Genomic DNA, 27578 nt, shown 5'->3' with positions numbered 1-27578 from the left:
TGCCAGTACAGCGCTGTATGTATAGAATCAGCCTGATAGTGCCAGTACAGCGCTGTATGTATAGAATCAGCCTGATAGTGCCAGTATAGCACTGTATGTATAGAATCAGCCTGATAGTGCTAGTATAGCACTGTATGTATAGAATCAGCCTGATAGTGCCAGTATAGCACTGTATGTATAGAATCAGCCTGATAGTGCCAGTATAGCACTGTATGTATAGACTCAGCCTGATAGCGCCAGTATAGCACTGTATGTATAGAATCAGCCTGATAGCGCCAGTATAGCACTGTATGTATAGACTCAGCCTGATAGCGCCAGTATAGCACTGTATGTATAGAATCAGCCTGATAGTGCCAGTATAGCACTGTATGTATAGACTCAGCCTGATAGCGCCAGTATAGCACTGTATGTATAGAATCAGCCTGATAGCGCCAGTATAGCACTGTATGTATAGACTCAGCCTGATAGCGCCAGTATAGCACTGTATGTATAGAATCAGCCTGATAGTGCCAGTATAGCACTGTATGTATAGAATCAGCCTGATAGCGCCAGTATAGCACTGTATGTATAGAATCAGCCTGATAGCGCCAGTATAGCACTGTATGTATAGACTCAGCCTGATAGTGCCAGTATAGCACTGTATGTATAGAATCAGCCTGATAGTGCCAGTACAGCACTGTATGTATAGAATCAGCCTGATAGTGCCAGTATAGCACTGTATGTATAGAATCAGCCTTATAGTGCCAGTATAGCACTGTATGTATAGACTCAGCCTGATAGCGCCAGTATAGCACTGTATGTATAGAATCAGCCTGATAGCGCCAGTATAGCACTGTATGTATAGACTCAGCCTGATAGTGCCAGTATAGCACTGTATGTATAGAATCAGCCTGATAGCACCATTATAGCACTGTATGTATAGACTCAGCCTGATAGTGCCAGTATAGCACTGTATGTATAGAATCAGCCTGATAGTGCCAGTATAGCACTGTATGTATAGATTCAGCCTGATAGTGACAGTATAGCCCTGTATGTATAGAATCAGCCTGATAGTGCCAGTATAGCACTGTATGTATAGAATCAGCCTGATAGTGCCAGTATAGCACTGTATGTATAGAATCAGCCTGATAGCGCCAGTATAGCACTGTATGTATAGAATCAGCCTGATAGTGCCAGTATAGCCCTGTATGTATAGAATCAGCCTGATAGCGCCAGTATAGCACTGTATGTATAGAATCAGCCTGATAGTGCCAGTATAGCCCTGTATGTATAGAATCAGCCTGATAGTGCCAGTATAGCCCTGTATGTATAGAATCAGCCTGATAGCGCCAGTATAGCACTGTATGTATAGAATCAGCCTGATAGCGCCAGTATAGCACTGTATGTATAGCATCAGCCTGATAGCGCCAGTATAGCACTGTATGTATAGCATCAGCCTGATAGCGCCAGTATAGCACTGTATGTATAGCATCAGCCTGATAGCGCCAGTATAGCACTGTATGTATAGAATCAGCCTGATAGTGCCAGTATAGCACTGTATGTATAGAATCAGCCTGATGGTGCCAGTATAGCACTGTATGTATAGAATCAGCCTGATGGTGCCAGTATAGCACTGTATGTATAGAATCAGCCTGATAGTGCCAGTATAGCACTGTATGTATAGAATCAGCCTGATAGTGCCAGTATAGCACTGTATGTATAGACTCAGCCTGATAGCGCCAGTATAGCACTGTATGTATAGAATCAGCCTGATAGTGCCAGTATAGCACTGTATGTATAGAATCAGCCTGATAGTGCCAGTATAGCACTGTATGTATAGAATCAGCCTGATAGTGCCAGTATAGCACTGTATGTATAGAATCAGCCTGATAGCGCCAGTATAGCACTGTATGTATAGAATCATCCTGATAGTGCCAGTATAGCACTGTATGTATAGAATCAGCCTGATAGCGCCAGTATAGCACTGTATGTATAGCATCAGCCTGATAGCGCCAGTATAGCACTGTATGTATAGAATCAGCCTGATAGCGCCAGTATAGCACTGTATGTATAGAATCAGCCTGATAGTGCCAGTATAGCACTGTATGTATAGAATCAGCCTGATAGTGCCAGTATAGCACTGTATGTATAGAATCAGCCTGATAGTGCCAGTATAGCACTGTATGTATAGAATCAGCCTGATAGTGCCAGTATAGCACTGTATGTATAGAATCAGCCTGATAGTGCCAGTATAGCACTGTATGTATAGAATCAGCCTGATAGTGCCAGTATAGCACTGTATGTATAGAATCAGCCTGATAGCGCCAGTATAGCACTGTATGTATAGAATCAGCCTGATAGTGCCAGTATAGCACTGTATGTATAGAATCAGCCTGATAGTGCCAGTATAGCACTGGCTTTAGGTTATATAGGAAAATCCTGGTGAGTGGGGCACTTTAAAGAGAACCATACTGGTCTTCAGTGTTTGCCAGCCTAAAGTGAGCGCCATGAGACCACCACATCCTTTACCTAGCTCCTGTGAGACCGCACTGGGCGTCAGGGTTGGATAAAGCCATGTTCAGGGGCTCCCCATGGCAATGTTGTAGATGTCTTCACGGACGTGTAAGCCTCCATGTCTCATGGGAATTTGCTGTAATATAAGGCCAGGAGCCCAGCTTTGCCCTCAGATTGCCGCCATACTTGGCAGCAGTTGAGCTATTGTGTTGTGCAGGTGGAGGGGAGTTTAGTTTAACCCCTGAGCGGCCTGTTGTGGAGGATTGCAGTGTGCTGATGTGCGCGGTGTGGAGTGCTTTCTCCTGGCGTCTCATGTTGCAGGCTTTGGGTGGAGATAGATATAGAGGCCTTTATCAGCACAAGCAAATTCCTTACACATTAAACATTCATGGTGAGTCACCACAGGCTCCAGAGAGGGAGTGAAGGTCTCCTGCGAGCCCCCCATCATCAGCCGCTGTACAGGTGCTGTATGGGGGGGAACCCCTGACATGGACCCCCATTTGGCTTTATCAGTTCAGAGACATTAGATCCATTGGAAATGAGTGGTGGCTGCGGACAACCCATCTTTTATATATATATATATATATATATATATATATATATATATATATAATGATACATGTAGCGCGTGCACGCCTCGTCTGCATATATGCGCCTCTGTGTAGATCTGGTGCGTTGTTTGCTTGTCCTGGTAATTGGGTGCTCTCCTGTAGATCGGGGGCATGTACAGCACCGTGACATCACTCACGTGAGTCCTCCACCTGTGGCTCATTTCAGTCGCGGCCTGATTTGTGCTCACAGGTGGAGGATTCCAGCTGTGACCGGAAATCACCCGACTGACGTCACCGCTGATCACGAGGCTCCCTTCAGTCACTCGGGTGATTTGTTGTCACAGGTGGAGGACTCCGGCTGTGGCCGTTGCTAACCTGAGTGATGTCACCGCTGATAGCGCGGCTCACTTCAGTTGCTGTGTCCAGCTCACAGTGGGCAGTGAAGTTCTATGTTGCTCACTGTGAGCGTCAGATGTAGCAGTGGCGGAAACATTGTGGGACCTCGTGTGGATTACGTCGGACCTGGAAGAGTGTTTGAGGGGTTAATAAAGTGGTGAAAGTGGGTGCTTTTTTGTCTTTTATTTCAAACAAAGGATTTTTTTGGGGTGTTTGTGTTTATTTACTTTCACTTACAGATTAGTAATGAGGGGTGTCTCATACATCTGCCATCACTAACCTAGGGCTTAGTGATAGCTATGGGCTGCTATTAACTCCTTATTACCCCGATTGCCACAGCACCAGGTGGATGCGGCAATTCCGGGCAGCTGCTGGCTGATTTTTTTAGTCTGGAGGGCTCCCAATAACGTGGGTTTCCCCAGCCTGAGAATACCAGCCCTCAGCTGTGGGGATTTATCTTGGCTGGATATCAAAATTGGGAAGGGATTGCACTCCGTTTTTTGTTTTGTGTTTCATTTATTTATTTTTTTATTTATTTTACTGTATGATATAGACCCGCCCACTGGTTGCATTCAGACAGCTGTCACTCAGCAGCGGTGTGTGTCTGACTGCAACCAATCACAGCCACCGGTGGATGTGGGAAGCAGTGAATATGTATGAGCCTAATGAGCGGCCCCAGCAGAAGCCTGACAGGCCGCGGGAGCAGTGTGACAGCCGCGCATTAAGCAGAGAGACTGCACAAGTGATATATTTCAGAGGGAGCAATGGTAGGGACTTGTGTTTTTGGTGACAAAACCAGATGTACATCGCACACAAAACGCGACTGAGTTGGTTCCATGCGTTTAACATTCGTTTTTCATCCCCTAATTGAAGTCAATAAGTGATAAAATGTGACAAAAACACAAAGAGAATGAACCTGCTGCTGTTATCTGTCAAGGATTGTGACAAATATGTGACAAAACGCTGACAAACAACTGCAACGTGCGGATGGAAATTCTGATTCTCATAGACTTTGCTGGGGAAGCAACACACAAGTTTGTCATTGACACAGTTGAAATGTGAAAAAAACCCGCTGTGCGCACATGGCCTAAGGGTCTCGTGGTAATCTGCTTGGCATTGTCGTCTGGAAATATAGCGGGTTCTTAGAAATTGCACGGTATGTAAAATACTGCCTTGTAACGCCTCCCTGCGCACCGTGCCCCAGCCCGCAGCGCACCGTGCCCCCGGCCCGCAGCGCACCGTGCCCCCGGCCCGCAGCGCACCGTGCCCCCGGCCCGCAGCGCACCGTGCCCCCGGCCCGCAGCGCACCGTGCCCCCGGCCCGCAGCGCACCGTGCCCCCGGCCCGCAGCGCACCGTGCCCCCGGCCCACAGCGCCCCTGTCCACCGCGCACAGCGCCCCTGTCCACCGCGCACAGCGCCCCTGTCCACCGCGCACAGCGCCCCTGCCCACAGTGCCCCTGCCCACCGTGCACAGCGCCCCTGCCCACAGTGCCCCTGCCCACCGCGCACAGCGCCCCTGCCCGCAGTGCCCCTGCCCACCGCGCACAGCGCCCCTGCCCGCAGTGCCCCTGCCCACCGCGCACAGCGCCCCTGCCCGCAGTGCCCCTGCCCACCGCGCACAGCGCCCCTGCCCGCAGTGCCCCTGCCCACCGCGCACAGCGCCCCTGCCCGCAGTGCCCCTGCCCACCGCGCACAGTGCCCCTGCCCGCAGCGCCCCTGCCCACAGCGCCCCTGCCCACCGCGCACAGGTCCAGGCCGCCTGCTTTTCTCATCTTATGCCAGCTCCTACAAACCACAACACACTTTTCGGTCATCCCCTTTCTGCATTGTTTTGCTGTTTGGCGGGGCGGACTGCGGGCTAATCATTGATGGCATGGAGCCCGTCGGGTGTAATGGGCTTGATTTGAATGGTTAATCAGTGATTGCTGTGAGGTTTCCTGCACTTTGCTCACAGTCATTGCGTTTTGTGTGGGGCTCTTCCTCTACAGATTGCTGCGCTTCTCTGGTGCTGCGCTGAGCAGAGCCGTCCGGGCAGTGATGTGAGAGTTAATGCTCCGCTGGGCTCTGTCAATAGAGCAGGTAATGTCTGTGCGTGGCTGGGTTGTGCGCCATGTGCAGAGCGGCCGCAGCTCCACATGTGGTAGAAGAAGTGTCAGGTAAGTGCCGGAGTGCAAGCTCCTGGGACACCTCTCCAGGCCTCGGCCGATGTGGTAAGGCTTTGGTGCCACATTGTGACAACCACTGCTACACCTCACTCAGCGGAGACACGAGGGCCGCTTCCCTGGTGACAGCTGCTTCTGGGCTGGGGTTACTGAGACTTTTCTGTCTGATGTTCCACCATGATTGGCTCCACTGCCCTCTTTGTTTTATATACGAAGGGCTGCTGATAAGTCTTTGGCTTTCTGATCAGTTTTTGTTTCTATGGTAATGAATGTTACATCACATGAAAGCCTTTTGTGTCTAATATATGTTTTCAAAATGTTGTTTGTTGCTTATGACAACAGTGTTCTCCGCACGCGGGAAAACAAAATGGCGGAGTCTGATGCGATATCCACAGCAGCTGAGAGCAGAGGAGGATAAAATTATTATTTCTGCAAGGAAAGTCCACGGCGGATATTCATGGTGATATGTCGCAGACATTGGGGGATCAATGCCCTTCATATTCCACAGGTAAGAACTGGGTCGCCAAATGTAAAATGGGCCACTTCAGCCCCAATGATAAGGAACGTCCTGGACGCCCGAGAGTGGTTGACGTTCCGGAGATCGTCGAAGCTGCGCACAACCTCATACTGGAGAATCCACGAGTTTCAGATAAAGCAATAGCAGACATCATGAGGATTTCCCAAGAACGTCTTTGTGTCATTATCCATGAACATTTGGACATGAGGAAGCTTCTGCAAATGGGCCCCAAATGTCTGACAACAGATCAGAGAAGCAGCAAGTGACAACTTCCCGCTCCATTTGTCAGCATTTCCGGACTGATAAGAACTTTCTGGATTGACCGGTCACTATGGATGAGACCTGGATTTATTTGTATGACCCTGGAAACAAGGAGCAGTCAAAAGAGTGGAGGCACAGGGGTTCTCCTCATCCAAAGAAGATCAGGGGGTAAAAATCAGCCACTAAGGTGATGGCATCTGTGTTCTGGGATAAGGAGGGCGTGCTGCTAGTGGACTACCTTCAAAAGGGTTCCACCATCAATGCAAGGTATTACACTGAACTTTTGGACCAATTGCAGGCAGCTCTGAAGGCCAAAAGGTGCGGCAAGCTGTCCAAAGGAATCTTGTTCCTACAAGACAACGCCTCCGCTCACACTGCACAAGCGCCACAGCAAAACTGGCAGAGCCGGGCTTCCAGCTGGTGACCACCCACCTTATTCATCAGATCTAGCTTCCTCCAACTATCATCTGTTTCCAAACCTGAAGAAACACCTCAAGGTACCAAACTTCACACCATTTCTGATGCCATGGCTGCTACAGATGCCTGGTTTGAGGCACAACAGAAATCCTTCCTTTTGCTAGGCTTACAGAACTTGGAATACCGATATAAGAAGTGTGTGGTCATCAGTGGAGAGTGTGTGGAAGAAATGGAGAGTTTCATCATCCTAGCTCGTTTCTTTCTGGGTAAAGCCAAAGACTTATCAGCAGCCCCCTCGTTTAGTGGCTCCACCAAGCTTTTCAGTGTATGATCTTATTTTTGAAATGTTGGACACCGCTCTGAATTGTAAAGCGCTGCGGAATATGTTGGTGCTATAGAAATAAAGATTATTATTATTATTGCAGTACGGGCTCCAGGTGCCGTCTCCTTGTGTTGCCGTCTGTGGTTTGGCAGCGTCGCTCTTGTTGACATTTCAGGCTTTTGGCCGGTGAAAGGGATCTGTAACCCGCGGAGCAGTTTCACCGGGCGGAGGTGTGAGCTGATTGTACTTCCTCTATGGAGAGCAGCAGGTTAATGATTGAGGGCCTTGGTGGTAAGAATGTGTCAGCGAGGTGTGTGCGGCACACCTTCACCGGCCAGACATCTGCGCCGGATCCCAGCGTTACACATGTACGGCCATGCTGGGAGTTGTAGTTCATTCATATCATATTCCAGGGCAGTATGGAGACTCCTGCAGGTGAGGAGTACTTGGTCTGTAGGACCGGAGAATGGGGTTTATTGTTCCCTGTTATCAGCATTTTCATATTAGGGAGATGCTGCCTGTAGGGCTGAATAATGACCCCATGATCCCCCCTTAATTTCCCTTATCTCCAATGCTGAGGTCCGTCTGTATATGGCAGATATCCGCTGCTGGCGTTATCACACGCTTGTAGGGAATGTTTGCACCAAACTGGCAGCAAATTCCACAGACCTTCGTGTCCATTTCCCATTACCTCAATAAATGAAGTAGGCCCCCAAAATACTCCCCTCCCGCACTGGTGCCGCTGCAGCGATGGCGCGTCGTCTTCTGTGGTTCATGTGGCACTGTTAAGCCACGTGAGCCCTGCATCCAATCAGCAGCTGGACGAATGTCGATGAAGCAAAAGAAGTCAACGTAGCAGCGCAATGGCGCCTCACGTTACATAATACCCACCGGGGGGCGCGAGGGATGCCGCGCCAAGGAAACCCTCACAGCAATGTTCTTCCACAGGGACCGAGGTCATGAAAAAGCTCAATGCATTAGTCGTCGCGCTATTGAATATAAACAAAACTAAAATGGCACCAGTCGCATGGATAAGGTGCAAAGATTAAGAAGGAACGGGAAATGGGGCTTTCACACACAAGTGAAAAATGACCATATGGAACCCCAAGGGGTGCGAAATGTCCTCTAGCTATTTATTCTTATAATGCTCGCCTGGACTTGGCCTTAGACCAGGGATCGGGAACCTTTTTCTCTAACAGAGCCATGAACACCACATATTTCACCAGTAGGGAGCGGTGGTGGAGCGGCTCAGAGGGTCCCAGGAGGCAGGGTTGCCCATGCTGCGGGCACGGAGGACGGGGTGTTGCGGCTCAAGAGGGTCAGTGATACTGCTGTGGGGTGTCATGGTGGCAGGCGACATTGATCTGTAGGTAAGTTCAGAAGCGGGGGTGTCATGGCTCAGTGTGCGGCAGCGGAGGGTCAGCGATGCTGCTGCAGGCTTGTGGAGTGTCGTGGCGGCGAGGACCATTGATCTGCCGGTGGGCTGCTATGAATCTCGTGCAGTTGATGAGATCGACTTCAAGAAAATGGCCGTGGCGCGTGTGCAGATCGACGCGATGGACTTCAAGAAAATGGCCGCAGAGTCCTAACTGCATACATGCCACCTCCGCGGCCATTTTCTTGAAGTCGATCTCGTCAACTGCGGGAGATTCAAAGCAGCCCTCAGATCAATGGCGTCCACCGCCGCGACACCCCACGAGCCCGCAGTATTGCCGCCCCGGTAAGCCATATGCAGTTTGTAAGATGCACCCCCCATTTTCCCCCAGAAGATTTGTTTGCGAGCCAGATGCGGCCATCGAAAGAGCCACATCTGCCTCACGAGCCATAGGGTCCCCACCCCTGCCTTTGACGGTGATTACCAATATCTCCCAATATTTGTTGCGGAAGATGTGCAGATTTGTGACGCATTATATCCTTGAGTTGTCCTGAGGGCAGGGAACGACTTGGCTGCCAAAATAGATACGTTTGATGGAACGATACTTCCAGACGGGAACGATACAAGATCCGTCACCACCAAGGTTCTGGTATCTGATGCGTGGGGAGCTTGTGGTGGGAAATGATGTAATAATCACTATTCTAGAGGGTCACGCCTATTGTCCGCCCCTGACCTGTCCGTGGTGTAGCCTTCATTGAGCATCTCTGTACCAATGTCACAGTGCGGGCGCGGTGTCGTGCCGCTCGGCTCAGCAGGCGCTTCCTCATTGTGCCGCCTGCTCGTTCTAAGCCGCAGTCATCATTTATTTTATAGCACGAGACTCGCGGTGGAAGGAGAAAAGCCGCTGAGATAACGATGACTTCATGTATTACATTAACATCAGCAGCTGCAAACATCACAAGTGCCCGCAATGTTATCTCCGTCCGGCAGCCGCGCAGCCCCCCGCACCCCACATTTATATGGAAATCGCTGCAGCCAAGCGTTCACTGATCAGGCAGATCACAGGGAAACAACTGGGTCGTGTAATGAGCTGAGGAATCTGGACTGATGCAGCAGAATGTAGTGCAGCGCTCGTTACTTGTTAATTGTTCTATGACATTGCAGTTGTTTCACCCCGTCACCAACCATAGGGGGAGCTAGTGAGCAGGGAATTCTGCAGGGCTGAATGATGAAAAATGGACACCATGCCCCAAGTAGCAGCTGTCGAGGTGAGAAATATGTGCACTAGAGGCACGGACGGGCGAGGGTGCCATCGTAGAAGAGAAATGAACCACAATGCACGCGCACTTACCATGTTGGTCTATGGCTGTGTACGATGTGGGAATCTGGAGAATGCACCTGTAAAACACAATAGGTCACAGGCCATAGAAATACAAGAAGGGGAAAAAATGCAGCGCACCCGGTTTCTGTCTGGACTAAGCTCCTCCCGTATCCAGCGGCCATCATGCTAGGGGTGAAGCCGCCCCTCAGGCCTTTGTTGTGTTGGTCTTGCACCTGGGGTATTTCTGCATTTTCCAATATGTCACATTCCTCTATTGTTTCCGATGAAGTGTGAATTCTCGGGTTGTTCTATTCTCACAGAGACCAGACAATCTGCCGCTGTCCTATCAGGTAACACTTACCCACTGTAGAATGAAGACCGTGCTATGCAGGTCCTGTTACTCCTCAGTCTGCGTATGCCGGGCACCGTGCCTCGCAGGATTTAGCCTGGTTCTCACTCTTTTTTTTTTTTTCTTGTTCTTTTCAGTTTTTGGGTGAATGGAAAGACGTGTTAATGGAGACATGGCCGAGCAACACTTACCCGTGGGCCAAGGAGTCCAGATCCGTTTTATCGATGATCTGAAAGAGAACAGGAAGCCCAGGAGCATCAGGTCCAAGCAAGACTCGTACGGCGTGGCCATCCGGGTTCAGGGCATAGACGGACAACCATTTGTGGTTCTCAACAGCGGAGACAAAACTAAATCTTCATACGGGGTTCAGATCAAAACGAACAACTCCTATGGAAATGCCTCCTCCAACTCCACGCCTGAGTACCAGGGACTCACCACCAAGGCTAGCCGGACAGTCCACTCTATTAGCTCAGAATCAGACATGCCAGAAAACCCATATAGCAATAGGACATACCACCAAACTGGCTCTCACTACAGCAGTACCTCAGATGAGGAGCAAACCTCCAGGCCTCGCAGCAAGCCCCGAGCTCTGCAGCCAGCACGCCGTGAGGAGCTCAGGAGGTCACAGTCCCATGGGTCTTTAATTGATGCAGAACAGGAGGACTCTTATGGCTACGATGGACACTACAGTGAACGATCCTCCACCCTCGACACTACATACTCCCAATCGTCAGGCAGCCGTGGAAGTCTGAAGAAGACGGGCAATGGGGAGGTCACAACTGGGAAATATAAGCCGGTAACTAGCCAACAACCTACCTCTTTCTCCGCTTCACAACAGAGGAAGAGCGACTTCCCAACGTCATCCTCGCCAAAGCTGCCAAGTGAAGATATAGACACCAAGCCGCTCTCTTCCGTGGACTCTCTAATCAATAAATTTGATAATAAGGTCCAGATGAGGGGGCGGACGGCAAGAAGGAGCCAGGCCATGAAAGATGAGAGGAAGCGATCACAGAGCTTGGACGGACGGAAGTCTCAACAGGACACCACAGACTACAGAGAAGTGCAGACAACAGAAAGAAGCGTACAACAGAGTCACCGCCAGGACAGCCGGGTGTTTGACAGAGCTCCCCTGGAAAGGGAGGGTGTCAACAAGACTCGGCTGACGAAAGAATGGTTGGCACAAACGCTGGAAGAGCCACTGACTCAGTCACAGCAGAGAACGGTCCAGTCAGAGCTGCAGGTATCGTGACGTTGTGCCAGTATCTCTATAGTTATCACTCTCTGTGGCCTACTGACATATTTCTTTTATTAGTTGAAGAGCACTCCAGACCTTCTGAAGGACCAGCAGCAAGATGACCCCACTCGTGAGATGATTTACAGCACCCTCCGGGACGGGTCTGTACTGCAGATTTGACTTTACGTCATAAGTTGTCTCATAAGTGTCTATACTAAATGCATTTCTTAAACCCCTTAGGTCTAATGAGAGTGATGCTTTTCTGCGGAAAAAGACAAGTCTACTGTTGGAAAAGCTTCAGTCCTTTCAAGTACGTGTGTGAGAATCCAAGGGGATTTCCTTTGGCCAAATTCAGTTTTGGTAGCTATAAGCTGTAGGTTAGCTGCCATAGTAGCCTCTGCTTTTGCTAACATTGTTGATATCTCTGTAGGCCTCCCCAGGAGATGACACCAGGACTCTGGTCTCTCAGAAGAAGGACCTGGAGAGGAGAGTGTCCGAACTTCAGCAGCAGCTGGACGATGAAATGAAGGTAAAAGTTGAGATGGACCCTACTTCTCATGTGCCTCTGACCCAGCAGACGTCCACACGGATACACATAATATCGAAATTACCTATCCACTCTTGAATGTTTTCATCTTTCTTTTTCACAGCAAAGACTGAGGCAGGAAGCTTCTCGTCCAAAGTCGTCCACCCAGAGACTGGAGATTCATCTGGAGGAGTCTGTAGAAGAGTGCAGAAAACTAAAGGAACTTCTGGAGAAAAAAAAGAACGAGCTGAACTCCATGTCTCAGGAGTAAGTCCTGGAATCTGTAGTCCTTCTCCTGTATGTAAATAAGAGAGGAGCGAGATGGCTCAGATTTTCAAATAATGTCATAACTAAATCTGCCAAGGTGCGGAGGAGACATTTACAGCCCCGGCATGGGGTCAGTACATTGTATAGGTTAATTTATAACATGCTGTGGTTGACATTTCATGCAATGAGGAAACTGAGTTCATGGCTAGGAATGTACAGGTGCGTCTCAAGAAATTAGAATATCAGCAAAAAGGTAATTTATTCTTAGTAATTCAATACAAAAAGGGAAATGCATATATTATATAGAGGGATCACACAGAGGGATCTATTCCTATATATTATATAGAGTCATTACACACAGAGGGATCTATTCCTATATATTATATAGAGTCATTACACACAGAGGGATCTATTCCTATATATTATATAGAGTCATTACACACAGAGGGATCTATTCCTATATATTATATAGAGTCATTACACACAGAGGGATCTATTCCTATATATTATATAGAGTCATTACACACAGAGGGATCTATTCCATGTATTATATAGTCATTACACACAGAGGGATCTATTTCATGTGTTTATTATATATTATGTAGAGTCCTTACACACAGAGGCATCTATTTCTATATATTATATAGAGTCATTACACACAGAGGGGTCTATTCCTATATATTATATAGTCATTACACACAGAGGAATCTATTCCTATATATTATATAGAGACATTACACACAGAGGGATCTATTCCTATATATTATATAGAGACATTACACACAGAGGGATCTATTCCTATATATTATATAGAGACATTACACACAGAGGGATCTATTCCTATATATTATATACAGTCATTACACACAGAGGGATCTATTCCTATATATTATATAAAGTCATTACACACAGAGGGATCTATTCCTATATATTATATAGAGACATTACACACAGAGGCATCTATTCCTATATATTATCTAGAGTCATTACACACAGAGGGATCTATTCCTATATATTATCTAGAGTCATTACACACAGAGGGATCTATTTCATGTGTTTATTTCTGTTATTGTTGATAATTATGGCTTATAGCCAATTACCGTATTTTTCGCTTTATAAGACGCACCGGATTATAAGACGCACCCCCAAATTTGGTGAAGGAATAATTTTTTTTTTAATAAATGGGGTCCGTCTTATAATTCCAGTGCCCGTCTAACAAATCATATAGGGTATATGTCCCTCATAGCCCCCCCATCCTAAAATTAACCCCCTTAATCTGGATATGGCCACCTTATATTGAATATAGCCCCCTTGTGCTGGCACACGCCCCCTGTGGCTGCCACACACGGCCCCCCCTGTGGCTGCCACACACGGCCCCCCCCTGTGGCTGCCACACACGGCCCCCCTGTGGCTGCTACACACGGCCCCCCCTGTGGCTGCTACACACGGCCCCCCTGTGGCTGCCACACACGGCCCCCCCTGTGCCTGACACACACGGCCCCCCCTGTGCCTGACACACACGGCCCCCCCCTGTGCCTGACACACACGGCCCCCCCTGTGCCTGACACACACGGCCCCCCCTGTGCCTGACACACACGGCCCCCCCTGTGCCTGACACACACGGCCCCCCCTGTGCCTGACACACACGGCCCCCCCTGTGCCTGACACACACGGCCCCCCCTGTGCCTGACACACACGGCCCCCCCTGTGCCTGACACACACGGCCCCCCCTGTGGCTGCCACACACGGCCCCCCCTGTGGCTGCCACACACGGCCCCCCCCTGTGGCTGCCACACACGGCCCCCCCTGTGGCTGCCACACACGGCCCCCCCTGTGGCTGCCACACACGGCCCCCCCCTGTGGCTGCCACACACAGACCCCCATGTGTTAGATATCGCCCGCAGGCTGCTGCTTTTAGTAAAATAAACTCTTTCCTTACCTTCTCCAGCACTGTGCTCCCTCGTGTCCCCCTCCTTGGGGTTGAGCTCCGGCCTCCTGCCTGCATTTCCTGGTTCACGGTCCGGTCATGTGATCGGCACAGCAGAGTGAAATCTCTGCGTGCCTGATCACAGCACCAGGAGGGAGACCGGGGAGACACGCTGGAGGAGGTAAGTAAAGAGTTTTTTTATTTTACTATGGGCAGCAGCACGGGGGCCATAGCTAACACAGGGGGGCATGTGCGATCACAGGGGGGCAGGCAGATATAATATGCCCCAGCCACTCAGCGTGATGCGGTTTCAGCACCACACTGCTGGACAGCGGCTGTGCATATTATATGAGCGGGAGCAGGAGATCAAACGCTGCCACTCGCAGCTGTCACCTGCCCCCAGCACCACTCCAGAGCGGACCCTGCAGTGTGTATATATATATGTGTGTATATATATATATATGTATATGTATATGTGTACACCTCCCCCCCCCCGTATATTCGGTTTATAAGACGCACCCCCTACTTTCCCCCAAAATTTGGGGTAACAAAAGTGCGTCTTATACAGCGAAAAATACGGTAAAATCCAAAAGTCATTATCTCACAAAATTAGAGTAATTACCGCAAAACACATGCAAAGTTTTCCTAAAATGGTCCCTTAGTCTGGTTCAGTAGGCTACACAATCATGGGGAAGACTGCTGACTTGACAGATTTCCATAAGGCAGTCACTGACGCACTCCACAAGGAGGGTAAGCCACAAAAGGTCATTGCTAAACAAGCTGGCTGTTCAGAGAGCTGTATCCAAGCATATTAATGGAGAGTTGAGTGGAAGAGAAAAGTGTGGTAGAAAAGGTGCACAAGCAACCGGGATAACCACAGCCTTGATAAGATTAAGAAAAAGCCATTCAAAAATTTCACAAGGAGTGGACGCTGCTGGAGTCAGTGCTTCTAGAGCCACCGCACACAGACGTATCCAGGACATGGGCTACAAGTGTCACATTCCTTGTGTCAGGCCACTCATGACCAATAGACAACGCCAGAAGCGTCTTACCTGGGCCAAGGAGAAAAAGCACTGGACTGTTCTCAGCGTAGAAATCGCGGTCCCAGAGTCTGGAGGAAGAGGAGGCCACAATCCAAGCTGCTGAGGTCTGGTGTGAAGTCTCCACAATCAGTGATGGTTTGGGCCATGTCATCTGCTGGTGTAGCTCCACTGTGTTTTATCAAGACCAAAGTCAGCGCAGCCATCTACCAGGACATTGTACAGCACTTCATGCTTCCCTCTGCAGACAAGCTTTTTGGAGATGGATAAGTCATTTTCCAGCAAGACTTGTCCCCTGTCCACACTGCCAACAGTACCAATACCTGGTTTACTAACCACAGTATCACTGTGCTTGATTGGCAGCAAACTCGCCTGACCTAAACCCCATAGAGAACCTATGAGAGACACCAGAGCCAACAATGCAGACGAGCTGAAGGCGGCTATCAAAGCAACCTGGGCTCCATAACACCTCAGCAGTGCCACAGGCTGATCACCTCCTGCCACATTGCCACATTGATGCAGGAATTCATGCAAAAGGACCCGACCAAGTATTGAGCCATTTACTGCACAGACTTTTCAGGAGGCGCCAACATTTCTGGGGTTAAAAATAATTTTTTCAGGTGGTCTTATATAATATTCTAATTTTCTGAGATAATGACTTTTGGGTTTTTATCAGCTGTAAGCCGTATTCATCAACATTAACAGAAATAAACACATGAAATAGATCCCTCTGTGTGTAATGACTGTATATAATATATAGGAATAGATCCCTCTGTGTGTAATGACTTTATATAATATATAGGAATAGATCCCTCTGTGTGTAATGACTCTATATAGAATATAGGAATAGATCCCTCTGTGTGTAATGACTCTATATAATATATAGGAATAGATCCCTCTGTGTGTAATGACTCTATATAATATATAGGAATAGATCCCTCTGTGTGTAATGACTCTATAGAATATAGGAATAGATCCCTCTGTGTGTAATGACTCTATATAATATATAGGAATAGATCCCTCTGTGTGTAATGACTATAGAATATATAGGAATAGATCCCTCTGTGTGTAATGACTCTATATAATATATAGGAATAGATCCCTCTGTGTGTAATGACTCTATATAATATATAGGAATAGATCCCTCTGTGTGTAATGACTCTATATAATATATAGGAATAGATCCCTCTGTGTGTAATGACTTTATATATAATGTGTTTTCCCTTTTTGTATTGAATTACTGAAATTACCTTTTTGATCTTCTAGTGTATTGAGTCTTCCCTGTAAATGTCTCCCTATGACACAGTCTGTGGCGCCATCTGCAGTCTGAATATGTGTACTGCAGGTCTTTAGATCGTGCTGGATTTTGCATGATCTCACCATATAGGATTAGTTGCACGTAGTTGTATTTTGGGACTGGATGCATTTGGTGTATCACTCGCCCATATCTGACACTGGCGCTGTGTATTTAGTCGTATAACATATTTGCTCTCTTTTGCTCAGGTTGATTGAGGTGCGGATGAGTAAAGAACAAGTGGAAACTAAACTGCGATCCCTGGAAGGGAAACTTCAAGATGCCAAAGAAGAGGTGAACCAAATGCGCTTAAAGGGGGCCACCGGGGACAAGCACGCTCTCCTGAAGGTAACGGCTGCTTCCGGGCCCTTCCATCCTCTCTATAGCAGAGCTTGGCTTGCTTGAGCTGCCTGTTTTACTTTACTGGTTAAAACAGAGCCTGTGCGTCTTCATTAATATTCTGAGCACTTAGGTCCGGTCCAGAGGTCACTTACATTGTCCCTGTCACCTGAGTGGACAAGAGGAGCGGCCCCATGTTTCCCGGGCCGTGAACAATCATCAGGCCCAGCAATGTGAAATGCCCATCTGCACATGTCCGGCTCCACCAACCTCCCTTCGCCCCTTTAGGAGCTGCAAGAAATGCAGGAAGAGTTGGATGCAGTTTTGCAGATTCGGTACAGGCAGGACGATCTGCTGAGACAGAAGGAGCGAGAACTGACAGCCCTGAAGGGGGCGCTGAAGGAGGAGGTGGCAAATCATGACCAGGAGCTGGAGCGTGTCCGACAGCAGTACCAGAGCGACGTGCAGCAACTACGGAAAAACATGGACAACGTATCGCAGGTACCAGCGAGTCATGCACCGGCCGGTCTATGTAGGGCCCGTTCTGCTGCTGGTGGCTATGCGCACTGCACAGCCATGTGTCTGGTTATCCTCTGCTCACTGCCGTCTATCCATTAACCTTTACTCTACATCTAGCGCTATTTTCCTTGCTTTTCTCTGATTCTTTGAGTGTCTAGTACTGTGTCCTGTGGATCGCCGTTCCACCAGGCTGTATCAGGCCATGTCCTCAGGAGTAGTCCTCTCTATTGCTTCCCTCAGGACCAGCTGAGCCTGGAGGCTGAGCGGCAGAAAATAAACCAGGTTGTGAGAAACTTGCAGCGAGAAGTGGAGGAAAGCAGCGAAGAGATCAACCAATGGAAGGAGATGTTCCAGAAAAATAAGGAGGAGCTCCGCAAAACAAAGGAGGAGTGAGTATGACCAAGGTGGAGGAGTGAGTGTGACCAAGGTGGAGGAGTGAGTGTGACCAAGGTGGAGGAGTGAGTGTGACCAAGGTGGAGGAGTGAGTGTGACCAAGGAGGAGGAGTGAGTGTGACCAAGGAGGAGGAGTGAGTGTGACCAAGGTGGAGGAGTGAGTGTGACCAAGGTGGAGGAGTGAGTGTGACCAAGGTGGAGGAGTGAGTGTGACCAAGGTGGAGGAGTGAGTGTGACCAAGGTGGAGGAGTGAGTGTGACCAAGGTGGAGGAGTGAGTGTGACCAAGGTGGAGGAGTGAGTGTGACCAAGGTGGAGGAGTGAGTGTGACCAAGGTGGAGGAGTGAGTGTGACCAAGGTGGAGGAGTGAGTGTGACCAAGGTGGAGGAGTGAGTGTGACCAAGGTGGAGGAGTGAGTGTGACCAAGGAGGAGGAGTGAGTGTGACCAAGGAGGAGGAGTGAGTGTGACCAAGGTGGAGGAGTGAGTGTGACCAAGGTGGAGGAGTGAGTGTGACCAAGGTGGAGGAGTGAGTGTGACCAAGGTGGAGGAGTGAGTGTGACCAAGGAGGAGGAGTGAGTGTGACCAAGGAGGAGGAGTGAGTGTGACCAAGGAGGAGGAGTGAGTGTGACCAAGGTGGAGGAGTGAGTGTGACCAAGGTGGAGGAGTGAGTGTGACCAAGGTGGAGGAGTGAGTGTGACCAAGGTGGAGGAGTGAGTGTGACCAAGGTGGAGGAGTGAGTGTGACCAAGGTGGAGGAGTGAGTGTGACCAAGGTGGAGGAGTGAGTGTGACCAAGGTGGAGGAGTGAGTGTGACCAAGGTGGAGGAGTGAGTGTGACCAAGGTGGAGGAGTGAGTGTGACCAAGGTGGAGGAGTGAGTGTGACCAAGGTGGAGGAGTGAGTGTGACCAAGGTGGAGGAGTGAGTGTGACCAAGGTGGAGGAGTGAGTGTGACCAAGGAGGAGGAGTGAGTGTGACCAAGGTGGAGGAGTGAGTGTGACCAAGGTGGAGGAGTGAGTGTGACCAAGGTGGAGGAGTGAGTGTGACCAAGGTGGAGGAGTGAGTGTGACCAAGGTGGAGGAGTGAGTGTGACCAAGGTGGAGGAGTGAGTGTGACCAAGGTGGAGGAGTGAGTGTGACCAAGGTGGAGGAGTGAGTGTGACCAAGGTGGAGGAGTGAGTGTGACCAAGGTGGAGGAGTGAGTGTGACCAAGGTGGAGGAGTGAGTGTGACCAAGGTGGAGGAGTGAGTATGGCCAAGGAGGAGGAGTGAGTGTGACCAAGGAGGAGGAGTGAGCGTGACCAAGGTGGAGGAGGAGTGGGCGTGACCAAGGTGGAGGAGGAGTGGGCGTGACCAAGGTGGAGGAGGAGTGGGCGTGACCAAGGTGGAGGAGGAGTGGGCGTGACCAAGGTGGAGGAGGAGTGGGCGTGACCCAGGTGGAGGAGGAGTGGGCGTGACCCAGGTGGAGGAGGAGTGGGCGTGACCCAGGTGGAGGAGGAGTGGGCGTGACCCAGGTGGAGGAGGAGTGGGCGTGACCCAGGTGGAGGAGGAGTGGGCGTGACCCAGGTGGAGGAGGAGTGGGCGTGACCCAGGTGGAGGAGGAGTGGGCGTGACCCAGGTGGAGGAGGAGTGGGCGTGACCCAGGTGGAGGAGGAGTGGGCGTGACCCAGGTGGAGGAGGCAGAGAAACCAAATGTAAAGCCTGAATTCCATGAAAATCACTTTTATATCTCAGGTCGTTGTGAACAAAGCATAAAACCTCGGCTTTGTTTTTTTTATCCCCAGAAATGTCCATTTAACCCACAGCGTAATTTTTTCTTTCTTTTGTCCTCCCGGTCTGATCCCCATGACTCTCCTCACGTCTGAGGGTTTTCGCAGCTTGAGTTGTCTTTGCTTCTTCCTGTGTATGTTCTGCGTTGTGCGGCCGGTGGCGGTCGCCGTACTCTGCGGATACTCTGCGGATCCGTGCCATCACAATCAGACTGTGTGTTTCCGCCTCTTTCTTTATGTCTCAGTGATCTGAGCGCCAATACTTAAGTGTCCGTTTTCAGTGACGTCTTGTGCAGGACGAGGTCAGGGTTTTACCATTAACACTTTCAGGTCGTTGCAGGTTTTTCATCGCTGTTTATTCAGATTTTCTATTTTTGAAGAAGGAGGGAAGATAAACAAAAATTATTCTGGCTTTCGTGTGTTTTTTTTTCTCTGCTTTTTCCCTACTCCATTTTAGTCTTATTTAGAGACTTAATCATCAGGTTCATGGATGTTCATTTAACGTGGGCTGATAGATGTTGTAAGACGGCAGCCCGGGCTGCCATTATAGCAGCCGGTGACCCTCCTGCAGTAAGTGTTGGGGGAGGGGAAGGGCTGACCATGGCCCCTGTGTCCCCCTGGATCACAAGTTTTACTATTACATCCGTTTGTGGAAATGACCCAATACTTAGTAATGACGCAGTAAGTGGTGGTTCCCAAGGGTCAGCACAGTAATCACTAATGATGAGCGAGCACTGCCATGCTCGGGTGCCCATAACGAAGTCTAAAGTCTATGGGGAACTCATGCATTTTTCCAAAAGATCTTCTAAAAAATGTTCATGTTCCCTATAGACGTCCATTATACTTGGTAAACAAGTTGAGCCCTTCTGAGCCTCAAAATGCTCGTAACGATTATCAAGTACCTAAATGTAGCCGAGCTCGCTCATCACTAGTAATCTCAGCTCAAAATTTACAGAAGTGACTTCTCCATATTGTCACACTGTACAAAGGGCTGGTAAGAAGTAGTACAGCGTACTCCCCACTAGGTGGCAGCAGAGTAGTGAAGGAGAGTCCAAGTAGCACTGTAACAAGAGGGAGGCTGAAGTACAGCAGAGTAACTGCAGCAGGCAGTTCACACGCGAACCACTAGGGGGCAATAGAGTAGTCAAACAGTCAGGGTCTAGTCGGGATGTCTCGTTAGTGCAGAGGGAGGATCAAGATCAGGTCAGAAAACAGCTGAGGTTGGATGCCAAGAGATCAGGTATGCAGAGGGGACACGTAGGGCACAGGGAACAGAAGACAAGACCGGAGGGTGAGGAGACAAACACGGGAAGAGGACAAACAAGGATGGGTGAACAAATGACAGGAGCGGGAAGTCAAGGACTGGGGCAGATGGACGAACGGAGGAAGGTACGGGTCAGGGAAAGGTAACAAGGAGTCACATCAAACTGGAAATCTCACCAGAGCCAGTCACAGGCTGCAGAGCAAAACTATAACCAGCACTGGAATGCAAGTGCAGCGCCCAGATATAGTGTCTCCTGAAAACTGAACAGGCCCGAGGGGAGTTAACCCCTGACATGACCAGGCCGGGTCTGGGATACCCTGGAGCGGGGAATACCGGTCCTGGATCATGACACACATCTTCTCTTGTGATAAGAGGTGGAAGGAGATTGCAGCGATCACATCTGGGATCTATGTAGACAATCGGTGATAATTTTAAGTTCTATCACATGAATTTCAGGGTTTTGCAGCTGAAGCTTGAGAAAGAGGAGAATGAAGATGAGCTGACCGAGATGAAAAATCGCTTCTCCCTGGTGCAGTCAGAGCTAAACCAAGTGAAAAAAGGCTCGGTGGATGTGGAGGAAGCCGAGGTCACAAGGAAGGTCTGTCCTGTAACCATGCAGTCTGGAAATGTGGTAGGGATTCGTTGTTATCAGAATGTGTTCTCATCAATCCCTGTTTTACCATCAGGAGCTGCAAAGATTTCAGGATCAGGTGAAGCAGCTGATGCAGGAAAAGCAGCGGCTGGACGAGACTCTACGCCAGCGGGATAGGGAGCTGTCTGCCTTAAAGGGGGCGCTGAAGGATGAAGTGTCTGGACGAGACCAAGACATAGAGCAACTGCGCGAACAGTTCAACCGAGAGCTGCATGAATCCAAGAAAGAGTACGAGGACCACATGAGGGTAAGAAGGGATGTACCGGGTGGCCATAAGTCTGGTGGCCCACTGATGTGTTGGGGACCCTGAACCTGGTTTATGATGGCGGGTCTCAATTGTATCTCACAGGAGCTACAGCAATTCCAGGACCAAGTAAAGCCTCTAATGCAGGAGAAGGAGCGGCTGGAGGACTCTATATACCAGCGAGACCGGGAGCTATCAGCCCTGAAAGGAGCATTAAAGGACGAAGTGTCAGGCCACGATCGCGAGGCAGAAAAGATGCGTGACAAATTCAACAGGGACCTGCAACAAACCAAGAGGGACTATGAGGATCTCCTCAAGGTGAGCAAACCATGTACATGCTATTTGAGTCATATGGAACCGGATAACAGGAAGAGGATGAGTCTTGAGCAGGTTATTAATGTAGAGGTTCAATTTTTAGACCAAGAAAAAACTAGAGGATGAGAAGGCAGATTCAGAGCACATGCGCCAAGTGATTGAGAGCACGCTGCAGGACACCCGTGATGAGAACGATGACCTCCGCAGAAAGATCCTGGGGCTGGAGGCTCAGGTGAAGGAACTGAAGACGTTCTGCGATGATCTCCAGAGGGCAGAGACAAGGCTTAAGGACAGAATTGGCAGGATGGAAGTGAGTGTAGCCTTCATTTACCATGTGCCCTGCTTCTTAAGGGGACAAAGTAATTCCACAAGGTTCTATATAGTAGTAAAATATTTGCTTTTTATCTCTGAGGCCGAGCGGAAGAAGATGGAGGAGTCCCTTGGAGAAGCCACAGACCAAGGCCAGGAGTTTGCCACAGCGAGGAGAGAAATGGAGAACAGACTGGACGAGGCTCAGAGGAACTTGAAGCGCTTGACATTGGAGTATGAAGAGCTGCAGGAGTGTTACCAGGAGGAGATAAAACAGAAGGACCAGCTGAAGAAGACCAAGAATGAGCTGGAAGAACAGAAGCGGCTCCTGGACAAGTCTATGGATAAACTGACCAGACAGGTAAAGGACAGATGGGGTCACTGCTTCTGCCGTAAGTTTGAAGGATAAGTGACTTATCCCTGACCACTGCCTCTTCTCTCAGCTGGACAGTATGTCACATGAATCCAGGGATTCTCTGGAGCTTTTGCAGATGCAATTAGAAGAATACAAGGAAAAGGCTCGCAAGGAGATAAGCGACTCCCAAAAACAAGCCAAGGAGAAGGCAGCTGAAGCTGAGAAGCTTCAGATAAATGTCAACCGGCTGCAGGAAGAGGTAATAAGCCTCTAGTCTACAATTGTGAATGTATGTCAGTGGGGGTGCTCACAGTAATGTAATGCGGAGCTGTATCCTCAGGTGCAGCGTCTGAAGCTGGCTCATCAGGACAGCCAAGCTGAGAAGGAGAGTGCAGTGCTGGACAAGGAGCTGGTCAGTCAGAGGCTACAGAGCCTAGAACAGGACATCGAGTCCAAGAAACGAGTCCAAGATGATCGTTCCCGACAGGTGAAAGTGCTGGAGGTGAGTGTGAAGCGGTATTGTGGTCAGGACTGGAGAATATTTACGGAGATTTGTGTGCAGACCTTGTGAGAGGTCAAACGCTAAGGTTACATTGTGGGGGGGGGGACAGTGTCCCCCAAGAGCACAAAGTATCTCTGCTACATTTACTTTGGCTCTCCTGTATAAACTGCAGTGTAACTTTATGAGCTAGATTTTTTTTCTTCATTTTGAAGTGGAGTAATAAAAAAAAACAAAAAAACTTGAGCAGATAGCGGCTCGTGTACAATCATACCATGTATTGCCTTCCAGTGTATCGCCCCTCAATACTCCCTCTCTGTCAGTATAGTTGTATCCCGGTATATTTCCTCTTGCTGCCTTTTTCTTGGCACCTGGTGCACATGAGTCTGTTCCTCCCAGGTCTGACCTTGTAATTGTGGCGACACCGCTCTACATATTTGTGTTTTTCTGTATAGGACAAATTGAAGCGTCTGGAGGTGGAGCTCGATGAGGAGAAGAATTCTGTAGAGCTCCTCACTGATCGGGTGAACCGTAGCCGGGACCAGGTAATGCTGCCGTAGTGTAAAATCTACCGCACCAAATCACTATGCGTCACGTGGTGTCCAAATGTGCAAGTATGCCAAGACAGGACGAACACCAGTCCTCATAGTAAGCCAAGAAGTACAATTTAGGTGTGACCTTATGGTGCTAGATGTCACCCAGTGAGAGCAAGATGTAGGCTATGGAGGAAGAGATTACCCTGAAGAGGCACCCAACCCAAAAGGAGGGTGACACTCAGGAAGAGTAAGGGGTAGGCTGCGGAGGAAGAGTACATCGAAAGGCCTTAGACATAACTTTTCTTTGCTTTATTCGTATTTCCTGGCAACTCTTGCACTCGTGGTGATGCTTCATGTTTTGTCCCCCTCATCATCCTGTCCACAGATGGAGCAGTTAAGAGCGGAGCTCATGCAGGAGAGGACCAGCCGCCAGGACCTGGAGTGTGATAAGATCTCCTTGGAGAGACAGGTGGGGGCTTTATATTTAGCAGCTGTGTGTGTGAACTTTCTAGGCCTGAAAGGTTAGCGCTCGATTCTGCCTGCAGATGGCGGTAATGCTCAGGAAATGTTCCGCATTCAGATAGGACTAGTCAGTGTATTAGGAGTGCTCACTTATCACGTATGCATCTGGAATAAATGTCTATAAGTGAGAGATCTCAGATCCAGGTAGTATGCTGGCCATGATCCATTCTCGTGAGAGTCATCGCTCCCGGGATATTGTCTCCCCTGCTGTAAGAGTATTACCGGCCAGTGACCATATGGAAGTACAGGTCGACCAATCGTCATTGTCCAGGACCGTCATTCCATTCCATATATGCTTTGTCGAAAGCCGGCCATGTGATCAGATTACTTTGCTTTTGTAGTGATACCTAATGGCCGCCTTTTGTCTTTCAGAATAAAGATTTAAAGAACCGTCTGTCAGGAATGGAGGGGCAGCAGAAACCCAGCTCCAATGTGTCCCAGCTGGAGGCCAAACTGCAGGAGGTCCAGGAGCGTCTGCAGCAGGAGGAGAGGTACGGGCATCTACAGTAATGGAGGGAAACTTCTCATCAGCAGTGTGAATCCCTTTAGTGCCTGATACATGAGGTTATGGTAGAAATCATAATATTCCATATCATTGATGAAGTGATCCTTGTCCCCAGGGAAAAGAACACATTATTGTCCTCAAACCGTAAGCTTGAGAGGAAGCTGAAAGAGCTGAACATTCAGCTGGAGGATGAGCGACTCCAAGTCAATGACCAGAAGGACCAGGTGAGATAAATACCCCTTACTAAATGGCCATTACATTACGGCTTCACTCACCACAACCCAGTGATAATTATCTTCTATTTTGTCTTAGCTCAACTTGAGGGTAAAAGCTTTGAAGAGACAGATGGATGAGGCCGAGGAAGAGATTGAGCGTCTGGAGGGGATGAAGAAGAAAGCTCAACGAGAGCTGGAAGAACAGCACGAGATCAATGAACAGCTCCAGAGTCGCCTAAAATCCATGGAGAAAGAGTCCCGGTAAGAACCACGAATCCCGGCGTCTCTGCTGCTTAACTACTTTTACTGAAGTCTTATCTGACATCTCTCAGAAGAGTAAAAGCAAGTGTGTTACACTACAAAGGCTTTATTTTCCAAAAAAGTGGGGAACATAGTGAGCAATGTCATTAGTGCCCCAGATACAGGGCCAGCCGAGTGTAGATGTTTGGGGCAGAAGATGCTGGTGTCAAGGAGAAATTCCATCGTTTCGGAAATCACCTTCTTAACAATGAATGTCTGCTGAAATCTCAAATCAAGAGTTACTGAATGCTAGCCAGGAGGAAATTAGACCAAACAAAATGTCGCTGGTATAAGCGCCTCGTTCAGTAGTATGAGGAGGTGGACACCCGAGCGCTTTATTATTATTTTTTTACAAGCTTTTATAGAAAACAGGAATGGGTTATTCTTTTAGTAAAATTTCTAAATATGCCATTGGCTGTATTAAAAAATATGCAAAAAGTCTGTGACGTATGTCTCTTTTGGAACTCCCTCTGCAGCGCCTCCTAATTTCCGACTTCATCTCTGACACGTAACATCTTCAGCCTTGAATTTGGACTTGCACAGATAACCAGGCTTTTATCACATCTGCATTCCGTTGCTTTGTATCAGTCTGCAGGTGGTGACCTTGGGTACACATACTTTTCCTGATATGTAGCAGTAATCCGAAAACAAACTGAAATATACAGTGTGTCCACCCATACCCTGTCCATGTTTTACACGTTCTAATCATAGCATTTCTGTGCAAGGTGTCGATTCGTATTGAATTGTTGATGCCCTACAATTTTTTTAATTCACTTTTTTTCCTCTTTCTCGTTCCGTTTTCTAGATAAAAATGCTAACTTCGTTGTTTTCCACCAGGTGGCGCTATAGGTGGTTTTAGCGCATGGCTACTTTACTATACCTAGACACCACTTCTATGTCTATAGCTGCCGCCGTTCTCAAGTTAATGGCGGTGGGCAGGATATGGGTGGACACATTATATATCAGACATCAGCTGCAGGCTTTAAAACTCAATCTTGCTCCTCATATACAAAAGAAAACTTGGTTATAAAAAATATATAGTGGTTATATAAAAACATATATATAATATTATATTAGAGATGGTGCTTCCATATTCTCTCCTAACAGTAGCTTTTGTGACTTTTCGCAGGCGTAAGCCGATCCGTCCTGCCGCAGATGACGATGATCTCAGCTCTGATGGGGACTTTGATAGACCATTTGATCCCAGCTCTATAACCTCGCTTCTCACGGAGAGTAACCTCCAGACCAGCTCGTGCTAACCATGTGCCAGGAGCCCAGCTCCAGTGCTGGACAGGCTGCCGGATGCTGACCGCTGTGCTGCCTTGTGGAGTCCGGAGCACTACATGAAGCCTGGAGGGGGGTCCCTTCTGAATGTTACTGCTGTGTGATGCTGCACTTCGGACACATCGGCATTGTGTTGTACAGGTGTATGGAGAATGTAGCCCACCGTGCCTTTCCGGGCAGTATTTCCACTGCAGCCAGAGCCATGCGTCTATGGACTCTGCTTATCTGTAACCGCACTCTACACCTGTAGAGCCCGTCCAGCTGCGTTTGGCCCTACTTCTGACCTTTTGTGCCTCAGTAGGGACCTTTTTAAGGTGCTAGATGCCATGTATCCAGCTACATCCAATGAGTGCCTCAATACCACTGCGCTATTGACTGACTAGAGACCAGAGGAGCCTCGTCTACTGTCTGTACTTGCGTTTTCCTACCCGAGCCACGTGTTGCACGTTTGTAATTTTGTATTGGAGCGTGTGGGACGACTGTACAATCCATGTTATTATGTAGCAGAGGGCACAAGTTAAAGTATGGGTGATGGGGTAAGCACATTCCCACAGGACAAGAATCTCTCCATGGCATATGAAGCAAAGAAATCTAAATAAAATGCATATATATCACCTCCCCGAGGTTCTGAGTTGGGGGTGGGGGTTGCATGTTTTGCTCCTCTCGGGAGCTTTGCTCCCTATGAATGCATGGTGGTCTTAAGAAGAGCGGATTCTGTCTTCTCCACATAGTAATGATTTATATACTGGGATATGATTTTGTGTCGAGTGCTTCTATATAATTCACCATAAAATAAAGGACTACTGATTTTGTACATGATGATGGTCAGATGATCTTGACAGTGAGCCGGATCTGTATAAGATTAGGTATAAATATGCGGTGTCCTGCATTTCAGCCTCTTGCAGGCCCTGTTGTAGACGTCCTGTCTGGTGCACAGGTCTCCAGCAGGGTGATTTCTGTCTGTGCACCAGCTATATCAGCGGCCATAGTGGACAAGTGACGCCCAACAATGCCACCATCTCTGATTATTGCCAGAATGTGACACACAAATGGTTATAAAGAATGTATTGTGTAGAATCAAGAAACAAAAGAAAGTGATTTCACGAACAATT

The 27578-nt window shown here is 48.7% G+C and overlaps 1 protein-coding gene across 5 annotated transcripts in view; it reads left to right on the top strand.

Moving 5' to 3' along the window:
- Positions 1-27280, top strand: part of CGN (cingulin) — a 41573-nt gene extending 14293 nt beyond the window's left edge. For 2 of the 5 annotated variants that reach the window (XM_075330649.1, XM_075330650.1), the window contains exons 2-22: positions 10303-11405; positions 11478-11560; positions 11640-11709; positions 11830-11928; positions 12050-12192; positions 16663-16801; positions 17081-17293; positions 17552-17700; positions 21187-21328; positions 21417-21629; positions 21732-21944; positions 22045-22251; positions 22354-22611; positions 22694-22864; positions 22946-23107; positions 23560-23649; positions 24026-24109; positions 24535-24653; positions 24783-24891; positions 24980-25143; positions 26312-27280. In XM_075330649.1, coding sequence (XP_075186764.1) covers positions 10314-11405; positions 11478-11560; positions 11640-11709; positions 11830-11928; positions 12050-12192; positions 16663-16801; positions 17081-17293; positions 17552-17700; positions 21187-21328; positions 21417-21629; positions 21732-21944; positions 22045-22251; positions 22354-22611; positions 22694-22864; positions 22946-23107; positions 23560-23649; positions 24026-24109; positions 24535-24653; positions 24783-24891; positions 24980-25143; positions 26312-26441 — 4050 coding nt within the window. In that variant the 5' untranslated portion in view covers positions 10303-10313 and the 3' untranslated portion in view covers positions 26442-27280. Of the gene's footprint in view, positions 1-5453; positions 5521-5575; positions 5598-10302; positions 11406-11477; positions 11561-11639; positions 11710-11829; positions 11929-12049; positions 12193-16662; positions 16802-17080; positions 17294-17551; positions 17701-21186; positions 21329-21416; positions 21630-21731; positions 21945-22044; positions 22252-22353; positions 22612-22693; positions 22865-22945; positions 23108-23559; positions 23650-24025; positions 24110-24534; positions 24654-24782; positions 24892-24979; positions 25144-26311 lie in introns of those variants that run through there. The other 3 variants (XM_075330652.1, XM_075330651.1, XM_075330653.1) reach the window with 3 other exon arrangements.
- Positions 27281-27578: the final 298 nt, after the last annotated feature.

This window comes from Anomaloglossus baeobatrachus, chromosome 12, assembly GCF_048569485.1.
Source record: "Anomaloglossus baeobatrachus isolate aAnoBae1 chromosome 12, aAnoBae1.hap1, whole genome shotgun sequence".
NCBI classification, from domain to species: Eukaryota; Metazoa; Chordata; class Amphibia; order Anura; family Aromobatidae; genus Anomaloglossus; species Anomaloglossus baeobatrachus.
This window is presented reverse-complemented; position numbering and strand designations above follow the sequence as displayed.